General features: G+C 38.2%; 1 protein-coding gene across 1 annotated transcript in view; it reads right to left on the bottom strand.

The window, feature by feature from the left end:
* LOC124802613 (zinc finger protein 771-like) overlaps positions 1–3,211 on the bottom strand; it is a 159,540-nt gene extending 156,329 nt beyond the window's left edge. The window contains exon 1 of the mRNA XM_047263499.1: positions 3,055–3,211. Coding sequence (XP_047119455.1) covers positions 3,055–3,061 — 7 coding nt within the window. The 5' untranslated portion in view covers positions 3,062–3,211. The remainder of the gene's footprint in view (positions 1–3,054) is intronic.
* Positions 3,212–18,839: the final 15,628 nt, after the last annotated feature.

Here is an 18,839-nt window from a genome sequence, read left to right as displayed (position 1 = left end):
GTAATGGGCTACTGTAGCTTGATTGTGACTACTTCTAACATTTTCATATAATTCCCACTTTGTTGCACATTATATCCTTATCCCACTAGTCAGCCAACCGGGCTGTCCATTACTGCTAGTATCCCGTTTAGAATGTTCTAATGGAAAGCAACTCTCAAAGAGCATAGAAATGTGTTATGGAAAGCATTGTATTTATCATCTATATTATCGGCACTATAAACGTCTTGCCAATCTTGTTCCTTGACAAGTTTTGAAAAACTCTCTATTGCTGTTGGATTAACTTTCCTACGTAGTTTGTAATTAAATACGACATTGGTTTGAGTACAAAAACCTTTTAGTGTTAAAATTTGTGCATCATGGTCTGAAAGGCCATTCACCCTTTTACTAACAGAATGTCCATCTACTAATGAAGAATGAATAAAAATATTGTCTATGACTGTGCTACTGTTCCCCTGCACCATAGTTGGAAAAAACACAGTTTGCATCAGATCATATGAATTTAGGAGATCTACCAACATCCTTTTTCTTGCACAATCATGTACAAAATAAATATTGAAGTCACCACATATAACTACTTTCTGGTACTTCCTACAAAGTGAATCAAGAACCCTCTCTAGCTTAAGCAAAAATGCTCTGAAGTCGGAGTTAGGGGACCTATAAACAACAGCAATTAGAAGTTTAGTTTCACTAAATTCAACTAATGCTGCACAACTTTAAAATATCTGTTCAGTGCAGTGTCGTGATACGTCTATGCACTCAAATGAAATACTGTTTTTTACGTACAGAGCCACTCCCCCACCCCACAAGGAACTCCTTGAGAAACAGCCAGCTAATCTGTAGCCTGGTAAAGGAAGCCTCTGAATTATCAAATTATCAGGTTTTGGCATTGGTGAATCTGAAGGAAGTGACTGCAAGGGACAGGTGTTGCAGTAACATGCAGTGTTTCATACTTAGAGGCATAGATGGGTGGTTTGTGAATACCATGGGTTTGACTATAATTTTATGCAGATTTTGTGGGCAATGGAGAAACTCTGTATAGTAGGGTGAATATAGCATGCAGATTGATTTTATTTATGGGTATAACTTAATTCTGCTGTAGCAGTGCATTATGAGTTTGAGTTATGGGATGGTACTAGGTTAGGAGCTGGGTTTTGGGGAATAATTAAGGTAGTGGTGGTGGTGGAGAGGAGGGATTCACTGGGAGAATAGTTTCCAAACGAGGTCAGGGGATAACAGTGAGAGAGCAAAGTGTGGTTCGGATTATTAATATAGATTCTGAAGGATTTATTGCTGAAATATATATATTTAGCAAGGATGTTACAGATGTAAAGAAGGGAAAATCTGAGAAGTGCTTACATGTCCTAGTGAATCGGAAAACTGCATCCTTGAATACAACCTGTGGTATGAAGAAGGATGTGATGCATGTCAAATGGGATAAGAAGTTGAAATTACGGGAGTGGGTTTCTATACCAGACACACAGACTGCTAAAATATCTTCAATAACCATGTACCAAAACAAAGTGAAGGTACAGCTTCTGCAATATCCATGAAAAGGTTCTTAAAACAGCTGTTGAGTTGTTCCAACATATTGTTCTATGATCTTGGATGGGGAATATTGTCCTGAAAGTGTCAAGAACATTTTTATCTCCCTCCAGGCAAACTGGAGTAACAATTCTCGTTATAAAGGTCTTCATGAAAGCTTCAACACCAAGCATCAATGTAAATATGGGTTTTAAAAATCTATTATACATTTCAGAATGAGCTCTGGGAAGCCATTGAAATTTCTACTATATGGATGACCCATTTTAGATACAATTTTAAGCCCTAAGCACTTGGTAATGTATGTCCACTTGAATGCAAAATTCTCAAGCAACTATTTTACCCACAGTACTCAAACTGATATCTTTATCTGCATCAGTTCAAAATCCTATATCCAGTTTTAGGTTTACATGGCTTCCCCAAATAACTAAAGGAAAATTCTGGGATGGTTCCTTCAGAAAAACTAAATAGCCCATTCCTTACAAATTTAAGTCTAGAGCCTGGCTTAACTTCACCACTATGCCAGTTTTCTTCAGAAAATACTTATATACAGTACGGAATAACAGGAATGTGACAGTAAACTTTTTCAAATGCACAAAAGACAGTTTCATATTTCCGCTTATACTTACTTGTTTCTACTTTCTTTCATTAATGAAACTGTTGCGTCTTTCTGTTGCGAAACTGTTGTGAAAAAAGGGTTATATTCCATATTAAAAAGAGCACATATTCCTCTCAGAAATTGCTTCATAGCATTGTCCTAGAAATTGATTTCTTTACCGCCTCAGCACAGAGCTCTTTCTTATGAAAAATCCTATACAAATGAAACTAGAATGAAAGGAAGACGAAGCAATAAAATTGATTAAATATTTCGAGCTGGTTAAGAAAGAGTGGGATTCGGCTTCGCCCAAGTGCGTGTAAAACAACTAATGCACCAATGTCTCAGAGAGGTGGAAAAGGGATGAGAGAAGTATGGAGAAAGGGTAGAAACAAAAACGGAAAAAGGGAGGTTTGAGGTGGAGAAAGAAAATGCCTCCTAGAAGCTTGTCACACGAACGCTGAGGGGTGATCTATAACTTTTAACGGAAACATCACCATTCCAACTTAACCAATAAAATAACAATTTTACTTGTAATGGGGGAATTACAGCGAAGCTGAGGAAAGCAGCTGGTACATATATTCCTCAACTGGTTCTCTCTGTATGATTTGTTACTACAAACTGCTGGGGCATACCACATCTCCCAGCAGACCTGTTAATCTTCCGTCACTTACTGTCACTCCCTTCTAAATACAAGCTATCGCCCGGTAAACAACAATGAAGAAAATGTCTGTGTTAAGCAGGCCTAGGATAAACAATCTTATGCACGAAAAAAGTAAACTAAGGTCTCTAACAGTTCACGCCAGACAGAAGCTGCTGCCTGGGATACTTCTGTATACGACAGCTTGTGTTTATTTGTTTACATAATACATTATCGGTACTTAATCACGAAGAAAATAAATTTTGAGCATAATATTCACCTTCCATTCCTCACAGCACTCTACAATGTTGCATCTTCTGAATTCCGGTACGTTATAAATAAATAGCTTTCCCACTGTCCTTTTCAAAGTAGACATATACAACATTCATGTTTACACTGCGTCAATTCAACATAAACAAGGCTGCAAGCAAAGATGCTAACGAAAGTACATGACTTGCTGAAGTAACTCGATTATGAAGTATCGATGTTCAATTAAATAACTCCGCAGTACATTCGTGATTTGGCAGCGACAGTAATATTAGAATGCATCAATATAAAATTGAAAATACTCTTTACAATCATAAGTCTTATATCAATCCTTCAATGTGTACTTTTGTTCAGAATTTTTTTAATTGAATTAAGTTGGTTTATTTTCCTATAAACAACTGTTGCTTTGTATAAGCCATCGTAAGTACGTACATGATTATACAAATGATTATACAGATGGGTAACGTATATAAAAATTGTTACATAGATATTGCTTATCTTTGTGTTACGTGGCATAATGTTGAAAAATGTTTTACCAGCATGTAAAAATTATTTTGGGCTTTACTTGAACAAGTCCAAGGAATGCCCAGCAAATTCCTGTTTCTGGTTTTATTTGAGGGTGTATATAACTTTCTTTCATACATGTGGATATTATGTTTGGCATGCATAAGTCCTTTGAGTATGTACAGGCTGGGGACTGTAAGTATTTTGTGCTCAATAAAGTACGGTCTACAATAAGTCGAATTTCTCAAAACAAATATTTATAATGGCTTTCTTCGGTCAGAGAAAAACCTTTCCCCAAAGAAATATTCCATAATCCAAGTGTGTATGAAAAAGAGCATACTATGCCATACACATGAGCTATTTACTCACACAATCCTTCAGTTTCCTAAGGAGAAATAAAACTCTGGCCAACTTACTCCAGAGCTTTTCAGTGTGGGCATTCCAAAATAATTTACTATCGAGGTATATGGTTAACAATTTTGCAGGATACTAGAGTTCGTTTTGACCTTTAATAATATCTCCAAGTGAAAAGAGGATGTGCTTCATTTTATTTTTATATAATGTCAACTTATTTTCATGTGGCCACTCATTGGCCTTTTCCACCAGGATATTGTTCATGTGATCGATAACATTCACATCATTATGTGATGTGATAAAAGTTGTGTCATAGGTGTACATCACGGATTTATGTGTAATAAGTTGTGCAGATCATTCACATCTACATTAAACAAGAAAGACCCCAGCACAAATCCGTGTGGGACTCAATATTTTACCTTTAGAATACCAGAGTTTTATTTGAATGTATAACAAGCATTTGATTTCTGTTTGTCAAAGATGATTTCAGAAATACTACTTCTAGGCTAGTTATTCCATATTTTTGAAGTTTCTTAATTAAAATGCTATGTGAGACAGTGTCAGATGCTTTAGTTAGATCTACTACAAATGTATAGGTGTGCTCCCTGTTTTCAAAACCATGTGGTATTGTTAATACAACTTCTTGAAATGTATTATTTGTTGATAGCTCATTTCGGTATATATATTGGGTCTTGTTAAGTAGATTGTAACACTCAAGAAAATATTTAATTGGTCTTTCATTAAAGTCTCAATGATTTTAGATTTTATTGGCACTGTTTCTATGGGTCTGTAATTTTGGAGGTGAATATCCGTTTCCTTTTTTATGTGTGGACAAGATAATTTTCAGTTTTATGCAGTCTGGAAAGAACAAATATATTATTTATTGTTTTCCTTAGAATAAAATTGGAGAAAGTATGTATGTCTTCAGTCATGGAGTTTCTCAGTGATCTGACTGCATCCAGTATATCTTCAGGATAGTTTGTTCTCATCCCAAATTTTTGTAAGTCTGCTGTCATCTCTGTTTTCTGCAATTTGGGAAGTCTGTCCTCACTGACATCTAAGTTACTTTCATCTACCATAGCTAACTTTTCTACTTTCATCTACCATAGCTAACTTTTCAGAATTTATGAGACTATTATGTAGCTCATCTGCACTTAGTGTACAGGTAAATTTTCTGCAGTTAGTTCTGTTTCTGCTTCAACTATTTTTCAAGTTGCCTTACGTTTGTTACTAGACTGAGAAATATAATTGGCTTTTTTCAATGCAGAAATGATATCTTTTCTGTAAGAGTTTTAATTTGGTATATGAATGTCTCCTTCCCCATGAACCATAGACCTTGCCGTTGGTGGGGAGGCTTGCGTGCCTCAGTGATACAGATGGCCGTACCTTAGGAACAACCACAACGGAGGGGTATCTGTTGAGAGGCCAGACAAACGTGTGGTTCCTGATGAGGGGCAGCAGCCTTTTCAGTAGTTGCAGGGCCAACAGTCTGGATGATTGACTGATCTGGCCTTGTAACATTAACCAAAACGGCCTTGCTGTGCTGGTACTGCGAATTGCTGAAAGCAAGGGGAAACTATGGCCATAATTTTTCCCAAGGGCATGCAGCTTTACTGTATGGATAAATGTTGGCGTCCTCTTGGGTAAAATATTCTGGAGGTAAAATAGTCCCCCATTCGGATCTCTGGGCGGGGACTACTCAAGAGGATGTCGTTATCAGGAAAAAGAAAACTGGCGTTCTACGGATCGGAGCATGGAATGTCAGATCCCTTAACCGGGCAGGTAGATTAGAAAATTTAAAAAGGGAAATGGATAGGTTGCAGTTAGATATAGTGGGAATTAGTGAAGTTCGGTGGCAGGAGGAACAAGACTTTTGGTCAGGTGAATACAGGGTTATAAACGCAAAATCAAATAGGGGTAATGCAGGAGTAGGTTTAATAATGAATAAAAAATAGGAGTGCGGGTTAGCTACTACAAACAGCATAGTGAACACATTATTGTGGCGAAGATAGACACAAAGCCCACGCCTACTACAGTAGTGCAAGTTTATATGCCAACTAGCTCTGCAGATGATGAAGAAATTGAAGAAATGTATGATGGGATAAAAGAAAGAAGTTATTAAGGTAGTGAAGGGAGATGAAAATTTAATAGTCATGGGTGACTGGAATTCGAGAGTAGGAAAAGGGAGAGAAGGAAACATAGTAGGTGAATATGGATTGGGGCTAAGAAATGAAAGAGGAAGCCGCCTGGTAGAGTTTTGCACAGAGCATAATTTAATCATAACTAACACTTGGTTCAAGAACCATAAAAGAAGATTGTATACATGGAAGAATCCTGGAGATACTAGAAGGTGTCAGATAGATTATATACTGGTAAGACAGAGATTTAGGAACCAGCTTTTAAATTGTTGGACATTACCAGGGGCAGATGTGGACTCTGACCACAATCTCTTGGTTATGAACTGTAGATTAAAACTGAAGAAACTGCAAAAAGGTGGGAATTTAAGGAGATGAGACCTGGATAAACTGAAAGAACCAGAGGTTGTACAGAGTTTCAGGGAGAGTATAACGGAACTATTGGCAGGAATGGGGGAAAGAAGTACAGTAGAAGAAGAATGGGTAGCTCTGAGGGATGAAGTAGTGAAGGCAGCAGAGGATCAAGCAGGTAAAAAGACGAGGGCCAGTAAAACTCTTTGGGTAACAGAAGAAATATTGAACTTAATTGATGAAACGAGAAAATTAAAAACTGCAGTAAATGGCAGGCAAAACGGAATACAGACATCTCAAAAAATGAGATCGACAGGAAGTGCAAAATGGCTAAGTACGGATGGCTAGAGGACAAATGTAAGGATGTTGAGGCTTATCTCACTAGGGGCAAGATAGATACTCCATACAGGAAAATTAAAGAGACCATTGGAGAAAAGAGAACCACTTGTATGAATATCAAGAGCTCAGATGGAAACCCAGTTCTAAGCAAAGAAGGGAAAGCAGAAAGGTGGAAGGAGTATATAGAGGGTCTATACAAGGGCGATGTACTTGAGGACAATATTAAGGAAATGGAAGAGGATGTAGATGAAGACGAAATGGGAGATACGATACTGCGTGAAAAGTTTGACAGAGCACTGAAAGACCTGAGTCGAAACAAAGCCCCAGGAGTAGACAACATTCCATTAGAACTACTGACGGCCTTGGGAGAGCCAGTCCTGTCAAAACTCTACCATCTGGTGAGCAAGATGTATGAGACAGGCGAAATACCCTCAGACTTCAAGAAGAGTAAAATAATTTCAATCCCAAAGAAGCAGGTGTTGACAGATGTGAAAATTACCAAACTATCAGTTTAATAAGTCATAGCTGCAAAATACTAACGCGAATTCCTTACAGACGAATGGAAAAAATGGTAGAAGCCGACCTCGGGGACGATCAGTTTGGATTCCGTAGAAATGTTGGAACACGTGAGGCAATACTGACCCTACGACTTATCTTAGAAGGTAGATTAAGGAAAGGCAAAACTACATTTCTAACATTTGTAGACTTAGAGAAAGCTTTTGACAATGTTGACTGGAATACTCTGTTTCAAATTCTAAAGGTGGCAGGGGTAAAATACAGGGAGCGAAAGGCTATTTACAACTTGTACAGAAACCAGATGGCAGTTATAAGAGTTGAGGGACATGAAAGGGAAGCAGTGGTTGGGAAGGGAGTAAGACAGGGTTGTAGCCTCTCCCCGATGTTATTCAATCTCTATATTGAGCAAGCAGTAAAGGAAACAAAAGAAAAATTTGGAGTAGGTATTAAAATCCATGGAGAAGAAATAAAAACTTTGAGGTTCGCCGATGACATTGTAATTCTGTCAGAGACAGCAAAGGACTTGGAAGAGCAGTTGAACGGAATGGATGGTGTCTTGAAGGGAGGATATAAGATGAACGTCAACAAAAGCAAAACGAGGATAATGGAATGTAGTCGAGTTAAGTCGGGTGATGCTGAGGGTATTAGATTAGGAAATGAGACACTTAAAGTAGTAAAGGAGTTTTGCTATTTGGGGAGCAAAATAACTGATGATGGACGAAGTAGAGAGGATATAAAATGTAGACTGGCAATGGCAAGGAAAGCGTTTCTGAAGAAGAGAAATTTGTTAACATCGAGTATAGATTTAAGTGTTATTTCTGAAAGTATTTGTATGGAGTGTAGCCATGTATGGAAGTGAAACATGGACGATAAATAGTCTAGACAAACAGAGAATAGAAGCATTCGAAATGTGGTGCTATAGAAGAATGCTGAAGATTAGATGGGTAGATCACATAACTAATGATGTAGTATTGAACAGAATTGGGGAGAAGAGAAGTATGTGGCAAAACTTGACAGAAAGAAGGGACCAGTTAGTAGGACATGTTCTGAGGCATCAAGGGATCACAAATTTAGTATTGGAGGGCAGCGTGGAGGGTAAAAATCATAGAGGGAGACCAAGAGATGAATACACTAAGCAGATTCATAAGGATGTGGGTTGCAGTGAGTACTGGGAGATGAAGAAGCTTGCACAGGATAGGGTAGCATGGAGAGCTGCATCAAACCAGTCTCGGGACAAAGACCACAACAACAACAACATGATTGTCTATACCTATTATTAATACACGATGTCACAGAAAATTTTTAACAGAGTTCTTCAGTTATCAAAGTATGGCGAATACCAGTCAGTTACACCTCCATTCTCTTTGATCTATTGCATTTAGTAATGAGGGGACAATATTCATTATAGACAATAGTTACTGTATACAAATAATCAAAAGCATCACTTAATGATTCTTCCCCATGACAGTGGTACACCAATCAACACACACGTCTTTTGCATAGCCTCATAAAATTTCTTCTTTGAGCTGCTGTAGTCATAACGTGACTTAAAAATGTTTCTGGAAAACATTATACCAGAACTTTGCGAAAATTCCTTGATGATCCTGTAAGAGGTCCATGATTAAGGAATTTGTTGCTAGCGCACTCCAGCAGATGTAATTTCGATGGATTGCTCACGCGCTACCTGCGATGTGTAAGGTATAAGAGAATCTCAGACCAGAGAGCAGTGTTGTTAGCAGTAGGAACTGTGTAGCAGTAGGAGTAAGCAGTAGGTAGCAGTCTGGTGTATCGTGTTGTCTGGGCCAGTCATGTGGAACGATGGCGGTGCCTGAGCATTGTAGTATAAGGTAAAAGGAGCCTCGCGCATATGTAGTATTGTTATATGAAGTCCCATGTAAATGCTTTCAAAAAGAAATCTCTTAATAATAATCTTTCTTATAAAAATTAACTTTTGACAATCATTCAACTCAATTTAAAGATTTTACTAATTTCTCCAATCCATGGTCATCCTGATTATTGTAAATAAAAATCAGTTATTTCTTTTTATACATGACAAATCTATCGGCCAGCATTGCACAGGGCTGTGCCAGAAAAATTTCTTATAGAAGCAGATATATATGCGTTATTCGGCGACCTTATTGAGGTAAGAATTTCAGTTTATTCAGAATGATCTTTCAGGGCAATGACGCAGCGCTGCTGACGTCCAAAATATACCGGTTTAAATTCACAGTCAATTATTGAAAGGTTATAAGTGAGCAACAATTTTATTGAGAGATTAGTAACATTGTATTATTGGTAGTTTATGGAATTCATTTATTGGGAGGTTTCGCTGAATGTGAATTACAAATAATTATATTTTTACTGTTGGGATGTTATTATATAATTTTTCTGTTGGGAGGTTACAATCTCTTTACTTTGTTTAACGAGTGTTGCAATTTAATAGCAACTGATGAGCCAGTTTTTTCAAGTGTACGAGTTTTAACAAAACATTATATTAAATAGCTGAAGCTTGTTTCGCCTTCTTCTGGTAACTTACTATTTACAGAAAAACTCGATTTTTTCAAAAAATATAACAGAAGCCTTTTTAAGATATACTGCTATTTGTATTGCAGTTGTACAATGGATTAAACTTATTACCAATTGTCGTGATGCTAATGTTAGTTGACTTCAGAAAGAGTGACTAAGAGTAAAGCCAGTACTGACTCTTATGGTGTGTCACATGGTATATTCCTCCATTTTAAGATTAATTTCATTTTTGAGACACAGTCTGTCAGTATGGCTCCATATTAAGAATCTTTGCAAGGGTGTTGCCATTAATGGCATATCAGTTTAATCTTTCAGGTGGAACTCTACGATCTACAAATTCAGATGATTTGGTAAGGTCATAGAATATACCAGAATTGCTAGTCTTCTTGTTTAGCTCTGCCATGACTTAGTTTGTGCCGTTTTGTATGGCTTTCTCCAAGAAGAATTTTTTACAAAAGTGAACTGTGAAGTTATTGACAAAAATTGTTTGGAAAAATGACTTAGTAGTCTATCATTTCTCAGATTTTTCAGAAGCCTTTGACACTCGAAGGAATGAAATGTATTTGTAATTAGAAGCAACTTTGTTTGCCCAGTTTCATAAGTGATTGTTACTACAGGCTGGTTGTAATTAAACTTTCGCTATTTGAGTCAATGAAAATGGAAAATTATTTACTGTATGTGTACTCAACTGTTTCTATGTGCTGCAGCTTTAGAATTGTTGTTCATGTTGGCATTATGACTCGCCATTAGGCGTCGGTACTGGTATGGCAACATAGGGCTGATACAAAAGCTTCAGTGTGCATTACACTTGCAGACAGTCAACATGGGTGTGGACAAGGTGAGTGGGGCTTTTCTCATAAAGCTGATTTATCAAAACAATAGCAAAAGTGCTGTTGCTCTTTGCAACTATCGACACATTGAATTAATCTGGGGAAGTCCTCTTTCTGCACAGGGGTTGAAGAAGTTCGGAAGTTTGAATTAACTGGTGATTTGGGAATCGTTCCTGGGAGAAGCTGATGATGAGTTGCACCAAAAATTGTTGAAGAAGTAACTGTTGCCATGGCTGAGAATGCTGGATGCAATGTGCAACCTTTAAGCAATGCATGAGCTGTGTCACAACAGCTCAACATTCTATGGTCCACCATTTTAAAAGTGCTGGAAACAATTCTGAAATAATATCTATTGCAGCTCCGGGCTGGCGTGGATGCAGATGGTCATCACATTGAGAAACATTTGTAACCTGGAATGTAAACATGGTGTGCAATTAACAAATTCCTTTCATTCGTTTATTTGTTATTTCTTTCCTGCATGTCCTTACAAATGTTTCCACAATGTTTCATTGTCCTATGATGACTCGTTTGTCATTGGGTTCCTCTCAATTAGCGAAAGTTTAATTATAACCACAGTATACATAATGTTTATAGTAGTTTGGAAATATACCTGACTTACTGGGGGGGGGGGGGGGGGCTTATGGGCTCTCAACGTCGAGGTCATTCGATTGATATTTATAATCTAATCTGATATAAAAGTCACCAATCTCCTCTGCAGGTCTAAATGGCTTTATGTGTGAATTCGTGTTTATTCCCTGTTTAATAATGTTCCAATATGTGCATGTGGTCAGTTTTTTTAGGTTTTCTAAAATAAAAGTTATCTAAGTATTAGAATAAACGTATTTGTGATTGCTCAAAATGCTTCCAGAAAAAACAATACACTAAAACAGCAGTCTTGAACTCTTTGAAGCAAATCCTAGATGCTACAGACACAGATGAATTAACTTGTAGGCTGTTTCTGTACTTATCTGAAGTATTTAATCTGATCAACCACAACCTCATAAATAAGATATTATATGGTTATATTATCCAAGGCATAATCTACAACTGATTTAAGTTTTATCTTTCTGGCAATCAACACATGCTAGGAACATGATAATATAAATTCGTTTCCCGGATGTATGAAAGTTAGTTATGGAATACATCAAGCCTCTTTATTAGGCCCCTGTTATTCTTGCTTTTATAAATTACTTATCATAGCACTTATTAGCTGCAGAACCAGCTTTGTTTGCAAATGACCCTAGTGTTTTTATCAAAGGGCATAAAAAGCTGATTTACAGCAAAACGACTCCAAGAAACCAGAAAGAAGCTTTGGAGAAAAATTTATGGCGATCAATGGCAAAAACACAGTATGTATTAGTTTTATAGAGATAAGAAACTATAAAGTAAAAAAAATGGGATAATCTAGCAGTGATCAGATATTTGCATTAACTTGTTAGGAGCACGTACTTTTTTTGCTAGGAAGACATGCTGAGCTATTCAACAAACAAAATGTTGAAGGATTGCTGTAAAAATGCATCTACTACTGAAAAGTTCATATCCTGTTACTATATGGTGTGCTTGTTTGCAAAACAGCCATTTATATTAAAAAACTAGCATAATGGATACTGAAAGAGGTTACCAAAAGAAACTGTGCAGTAACGTTTTTAACTTGTAACTCATGAGGCTACTTTTCTGGAATGCGCACTATGACATGTGATCTCTGGAAATCCCATATTTAAACTGAGAGTTAAGTTGTAAATCATTTGAAAATTTAAATTATGTAACATTGAATTTTAATTGTTCAAACGTTACTTGTCGATTTTATTGCACTAAATGAAGCCTACAGTATTTTACTTTTGCGATACAAAATCACATACTTCTGTTTAGTTTTTTAGATAGTACACCAAAACCAGCTATTAGAGAACTGAATTTTACATTCTGAAAAATTATAGTGTCTCTGTAGCAAGCAAACTGTCACATAAAACTAAATTGCAGATTTTAAACTTGCATATAAAAATTTTAATCTCCCTTAGCAGTGGACAGCTGCTATGCTATTAGTACGGTAATGCATGGGGCTACTGGGTCCTCACTACACATTGACGCCTTCACATGTTTCAGACATGGCACAGCAAAGTATTCTTTGAGGCATCAACAGCATGTACGTTAGTTAATTCATTCTACTGTTTTTGCCTTCTTTTTGTTTTCATAACTTCTCCTCGTCAGCCAACACATAGCTTGGGAAACAGACATTGGGCTATTAATTGGTTTATTGAAAGAGCAGTCAGTTTTATGGGGCAAAACTACAGAACATGACAGGGGTAGGATTTACACAAAAAGAGTGGATTGATATATTCAAGGAATTCAGTGGAACATTTCAGAACATGAATAATAACTCAAAAAATGAATTTGGTAAATAAGTTGTTCAACCACTTAAATATGTTTTATTGTATAATTTAGAACCATATGTTTACAATGAGTGGGGTAAATAACAGTCTTCCAAAAAAAATTGTTCTAGAGAACTGCTACTTTACAAACCCTGCTGAAGTCAAAGCTTAATCCCCAATTATGTCAACATATTGTTTGCTGAAATTGATGATATACTCATTCGAGTTTAGTGGAAGAATTTTTCAGGATGGCTAAGGGGCTATCGAAATTGCACGTGAAATGTCCCAAATTCATTCCTTTTTAAGCTGTTTGCATGAATTAACTGTGAGCTGTCTCTATTTCTTCTATTTAAATGATGGTAAACTAAAATCCATGCTAGCATCTGTCCACATTCCATTTAAATACTGAGAGACAGGGAAGGAATAAAATGCATCTACTGTGTCATGAACAACAGCAACTGAATAAATGTGAAATCACAACAGCAGCGGCCATGTATGCAGTGCTGAAAAGACGGCTACTAGACAAGTGTGAAATGGTCCATATTGTGATATGTTGGAAAGGTCACAGGAGGCGATTCAGAAAATACGACTAGGATTATTTTAACAAGGTATTGTGTCACTGTATGACAACATTCGACAGCATATGGTCTCAGTCATGTGCAATTCAGTTTGGTGTTTCAGATGAACACCTTCCATACAGCCCAGATCCCACATCAAGTGATTTTCATCTCTTCAGTCTGCTCAAGAAACACCAGGCTGGTCGCCACTTCAGAATTAATGCCAGTGATATTAACGGCATCTCTGTCGACCACCCCTGGTCTGCTGCTTGCTGCTCGCAGCTACGTGGGAAAGGGTACTTTTAAATATCTGCCCAGCACACCAATTGGCGAGCTCACTTCCATCGTTCATTGTCTCCAATGGTGCAATCCATGAACTCCACTAGTGGACGCTAAGTTGACATGATCTCGCTGTGTGTGACTGATTAGCAGTCACATCTTTTTAGGCAGCCACAGTCAGAGCTTCACTCTCACGTTCAGTGCATGTATAGATTTATCAATATTAGTACGGAAGACTGAAGTGAGGACAGTACGTTGACATAGCATGACGGTACTAAGTGTTACTAATATTAGGAGACTCGTCAGAGTGCATCAGTACTAAAGACATTTGTTGCTTTCAAGAACGTTACTGTCACTGTTACTCTCACTCAGTATTACAGTAGAACCTACAGCTATACAAAATTATGTACATCTCAATTATTAAGTTTCATATTGTAAATGAACTTATTAATGTGTTATCTGTTTGTAGATGTCTGATTGTGTTTACTGGTCACCTCCATTCCCAACAAATCAATGCTGACGTTCAGAATGATGTTAAGTGTTTCCAAGACCTGAACCTTGATTTATTTGATCATTATCAACAGACTGGTAAACTGATGGAACAAATGCTTGGACAACCATGATAACTATGTGAAAAAGTAAGAAATACCAGTCCTTAGCGACTTTGTGTATCTGATTCACCTTACTTTTTGAACCTGCTCGTAATTTGCTGGTAGGGTACGTTAAATACTGCAAAAGAGAGACAGATGTTGAATCACACTTGTAATTTACTGATGGGGCTTTTTAAATTATGCAAATGAAAGACAGATGTCTCACAAGGAATCCTTGAGGTACTGTACACAAAAGATGCTCCTGTTGTATATGTATGTGCGTAATAAACACAATTTCAAGCTTTTGGGAGGAAATGAACGTTTTTCTTCCCAGAAAAAGTCGGTTTTATTGGCTCTTTTTGGAGGACACAAACGTTTTTCTTCCTATAATAAGTCGTTTTTATTGGCTCAGCCAGGACCATACGTTGCCAAGGTTGCTCAAATACAACATAAATAAAGTATGTTAGTGTGAGTTAAAGTACTCCAGAGAGTTTGGTTTTGGCAGTGATGGTGTAGTCCAGTCAGCTGTCTTACTCTCCTTCATATTAATCATATTATCTCAGTTCACCAGTCACATTGCACATGACATGAAACTGAATAAATAAACATTAGCTTAAATGTCAGTACTTAAACCGATTATTTTACAAATGCAAATTTACACTATAAATAATAATCAGAACAACCTACACTCCTGGAAATTGAAATAAGAACACCGTGAATTCATTGTCCCAGGAAGGGGAAACTTTATTGACACATTCCTGGGGTCAGATACATCACATGATCACACTGACAGAACCACAGGCACATAGACACAGGCAACAGAGCATGCACAATGTCGGCACTAGTACAGTGTATATCCACCTTTCGCAGCAATGCAGGCTGCTATTCTCCCATGGAGACGATCGTAGAGATGCTGGATGTAGTCCTGTGGAACGGCTTGCCATGCCATTTCCACCTGGCGCCTCAGTTGGACCAGCGTTCGTGCTGGACGTGCAGACCGCGTGAGACGACGCTTCATCCAGTCCCAAACATGCTCAATGGGGGACAGATCTGGAGATCTTGCTGGCCAGGGTAGTTGACTTACACCTTCTAGAGCACGTTGGGTGGCACGGGATACATGCGGACGTGCATTGTCATGTTGGAACAGCAAGTTCCCTTGCCGGTCTAGGAATGGTAGAACGATGGGTTCGATGACGGTTTGGATGTACCGTGCACTATTCAGTGTCCCCTCGACGATCACCAGTGGTGTACGGCCAGTGTAGGAGATCGCTCCCCACACCATGATGCCGGGTGTTGGCCCTGTGTGCCTCGGTCGTATGCAGTCCTGATTGTGGAGCTCACCTGCACGGCGCCAAACACGCATACGACCATCATTGGCACCAAGGCAGAAGCGACTCTCATCGCTGAAGACGACACGTCTCCATTCGTCCCTCCATTCACGCCTGTCGCGACACCACTGGAGGCGGGCTGCACGATGTTGGGGCGTGAGCGGAAGACGGCCTAACGGTGTGCGGGACCGTAGCCCAGCTTCATGGAGACGGTTGCGAATGGTCCTCGCCGATACCCCAGGAGCAACAGTGTCCCTAATTTGCTGGGAAGTGGCGGTGCGGTCCCCTACGGCACTGCGTAGGATCCTACGGTCTTGGCGTGCATCCGTGCATCGCTGCGGTCCGGTCCCAGGTCGACGGGCACGTGCACCTTCCGCCGACCACTGGCGACAACATCGATGTACTGTGGAGACCTCACGCCCCACGTGTTGAGCAATTCGGCGGTACGTCCACCCGGCCTCCCGCATGCCCACTATACGCCCTCGCTCAAAGTCCGTCAACTGCACATACGGTTCACGTCCACGCTGTCGCGGCATGCTACCAGTGTTAAAGACTGCGATGGAGCTCCGTACGCCACGGCAAACTGGCTGACACTGACGGCGGCGGTGCACAAATGCTGCGCAGCTAGCGCCATTCGACGGCCAACACCGCGGTTCCTGGTGTGTCCGCTGTGCCGTGCGTGTCATCATTGCTTGTACAGCCCTCTCGCAGTGTCCGGAGCAAGTATGGTGGGTCTGACACACCGGTGTCAATGTGTTCTTTTTTCCATTTCCAGGAGTGTAGTTACAAACCTTCCCCAACAGACCCTCCCACTATAACTCCATCTACTGTTAGAAAAAACTCTGTCAACAGTGCAAAAGGTACCCTCAAAACTTATCATCTCAAAGTTACTACAAACACGCACATGTTGCAATAACACTGCAGGCAAAGAGAAACACTAGGAGGAGCCCCTTGCAATATTTCAAGTTACTCCAGATCAGTGGTTCATAACGTGGAAGGTCCCACCTTTCTGGTGGCTTATGAAAAATCTAAGGAGACAAATTTAGGGGCATCAAGAATCAACCATTGGCCGTTTGGCAGTAATGGATGAAAAGTTTCATTGATAGTAAAAATCACTGAATGCATGTTTTGGAACATCAATCCACATGTGTAGAAGGAATTTCAGTACCTTATACCAGCTACTACTTGTATAACTGAAAAAGTGAAAGTGTAGGAACAGCCTGGTCAGCAAGCGAAAGAGCTAAAAAGATTACATTGATCATCATCAAAATGAAAAGAAATTTGATGTTACCCATTGATAATGTAATTCGATTTTGAAAGACTTCGTACACCTTGGGTACCAAGTTTCTATATCTCAGGTGAGCTTTTGATACAGTAAACATTTGATGCTATGGGACAAGGAATCATGGCTAAGCCTCATTTTATATGAATGATTACATTCACATTAATATTTTCCTTATCTCATTTTACTCCAGTTACGACATCCATAAAGGCTGAGTATTATAAATGAAATATTTTCTACATCTTATAGCGTCCCCAGTGCTATATTACGAAAAGACTTAAAAGACAGTATTTATAAAGAAGAGACATTTAAAAATTTAATATATTTTTATCATGTAGCCATAAAATAATAATTTCTCTGTGTAGGTTTCGAGTGCAAAGAAATATAACAAAATGATCTAAAGAAATGACAAGATACGCTCTTTTGTTAATTTTTTAGTCGTCTTCACTTCTTCTCTTGTCTTCGTTGTGTGTAGACGGACATCTTGCGAGTGCTGGCAAATGTAAGCATATTTGTATGAGTTAAGCAGATAATATATTGATTTAATATTATTGTGCACTTTTAATTTGTAAGAGGTGATCCCGATTTCATGTCCGCCTTCCTTGAATTAACCTGCATTCAAGTAATTTACAGTTCAACAATCGCAGCAGCTGATGCAGCCAATGACGCCATTACATGGCGATATTAACTTATGAAAAATTAGCGGAAGCGAAAAACTCGCCCGCTGTTAACATAATATTAATTTTTCTCCACAGCCGCCCGACATTGCAGAAAATGCATAGCTTTAAGATTCTTATTTTCAGTACCATAGCCGAGAGCCAGAGCCAGGACTCCGACTGCAATACAACGGTTAACAGAGGTAAGAAAAAATACTCTCGCGCGTGTGTGGGCCACAATTGTAATTAATAACTAAAGATCTTTTGCTTTAAAGTGAACTGACTAGCCAAGGAAATTAATATGAAAAGTTTATTCCAATGTTCAACTTGTATGCTCATGTTTTAAGATTCAGCGAATCTAACATTCATTAACGTAACAAATAATTTAAGATTAATATTGTTAAAAAGGAGAACGTCACAAAAGCATTTAACCGTAAATCAAAATTGAATGAAATATCATTTTTATTAAGGCCCACCACATAAGTCGGCAACAATCAAAATAATAATAATAATATATTAAATTACGACGACCAATGGACGCGATGCTCATAATAGTAGCCAATTATTACGTAAATGCTATGCATAAAGTGTGACCCATGTTGAAGCATTCAACTCATAGTAGACATTAACGAAAGTTCCAGTAGGGGAGAGATCCTGAGTAGTAGATGCTTTTTGTAAATTGGCTTAAATAATATTTTATTCTATTAGTGTATGTTAACGATCCCTATACATACTAGAAACAACATAAAAGAGTAATACGTGAAAACTTTGTTAATCTGAAATATTTCCTTTTAAAAATGTTGGATGCTATAAGAAGTGTGTATATATCTGATTTTTTTCAATGATGCCTAATATGTGGTGGTGACGACCATTAGTTTAAAAATAAGTATTTTTCAGTACACCACACTTTATATTATCAAAAATAACTAGTACATGCTTCCAAACTGTGTTTTCATTGTTTTTTCACTAAATGAAATAATCAGGCGAAATTACAAAACACTCAAACTACAATATGTTAGTTACTGATTGATGTCACAAACAAAAGATTCCAATTCCCTCTCTTCAATGCTATAGGGACAGCACTTGCAACAGTTTTGGATGATGATTCTAATGACAGGCCTAGGGTTTCCAGTGCTCTAGTTGATTTGCTACACCTTCTTTATTCACCATTTCTTTGCAGTGTTC

This window comes from Schistocerca piceifrons, chromosome 6 (assembly GCF_021461385.2).
Source record: "Schistocerca piceifrons isolate TAMUIC-IGC-003096 chromosome 6, iqSchPice1.1, whole genome shotgun sequence".
In the NCBI taxonomy this organism is placed as follows: Eukaryota; Metazoa; Arthropoda; class Insecta; order Orthoptera; family Acrididae; genus Schistocerca; species Schistocerca piceifrons.
The sequence above is the reverse complement of the archived record's forward strand: the minus strand, read 5'-3'. Positions and strand labels throughout refer to the sequence as shown.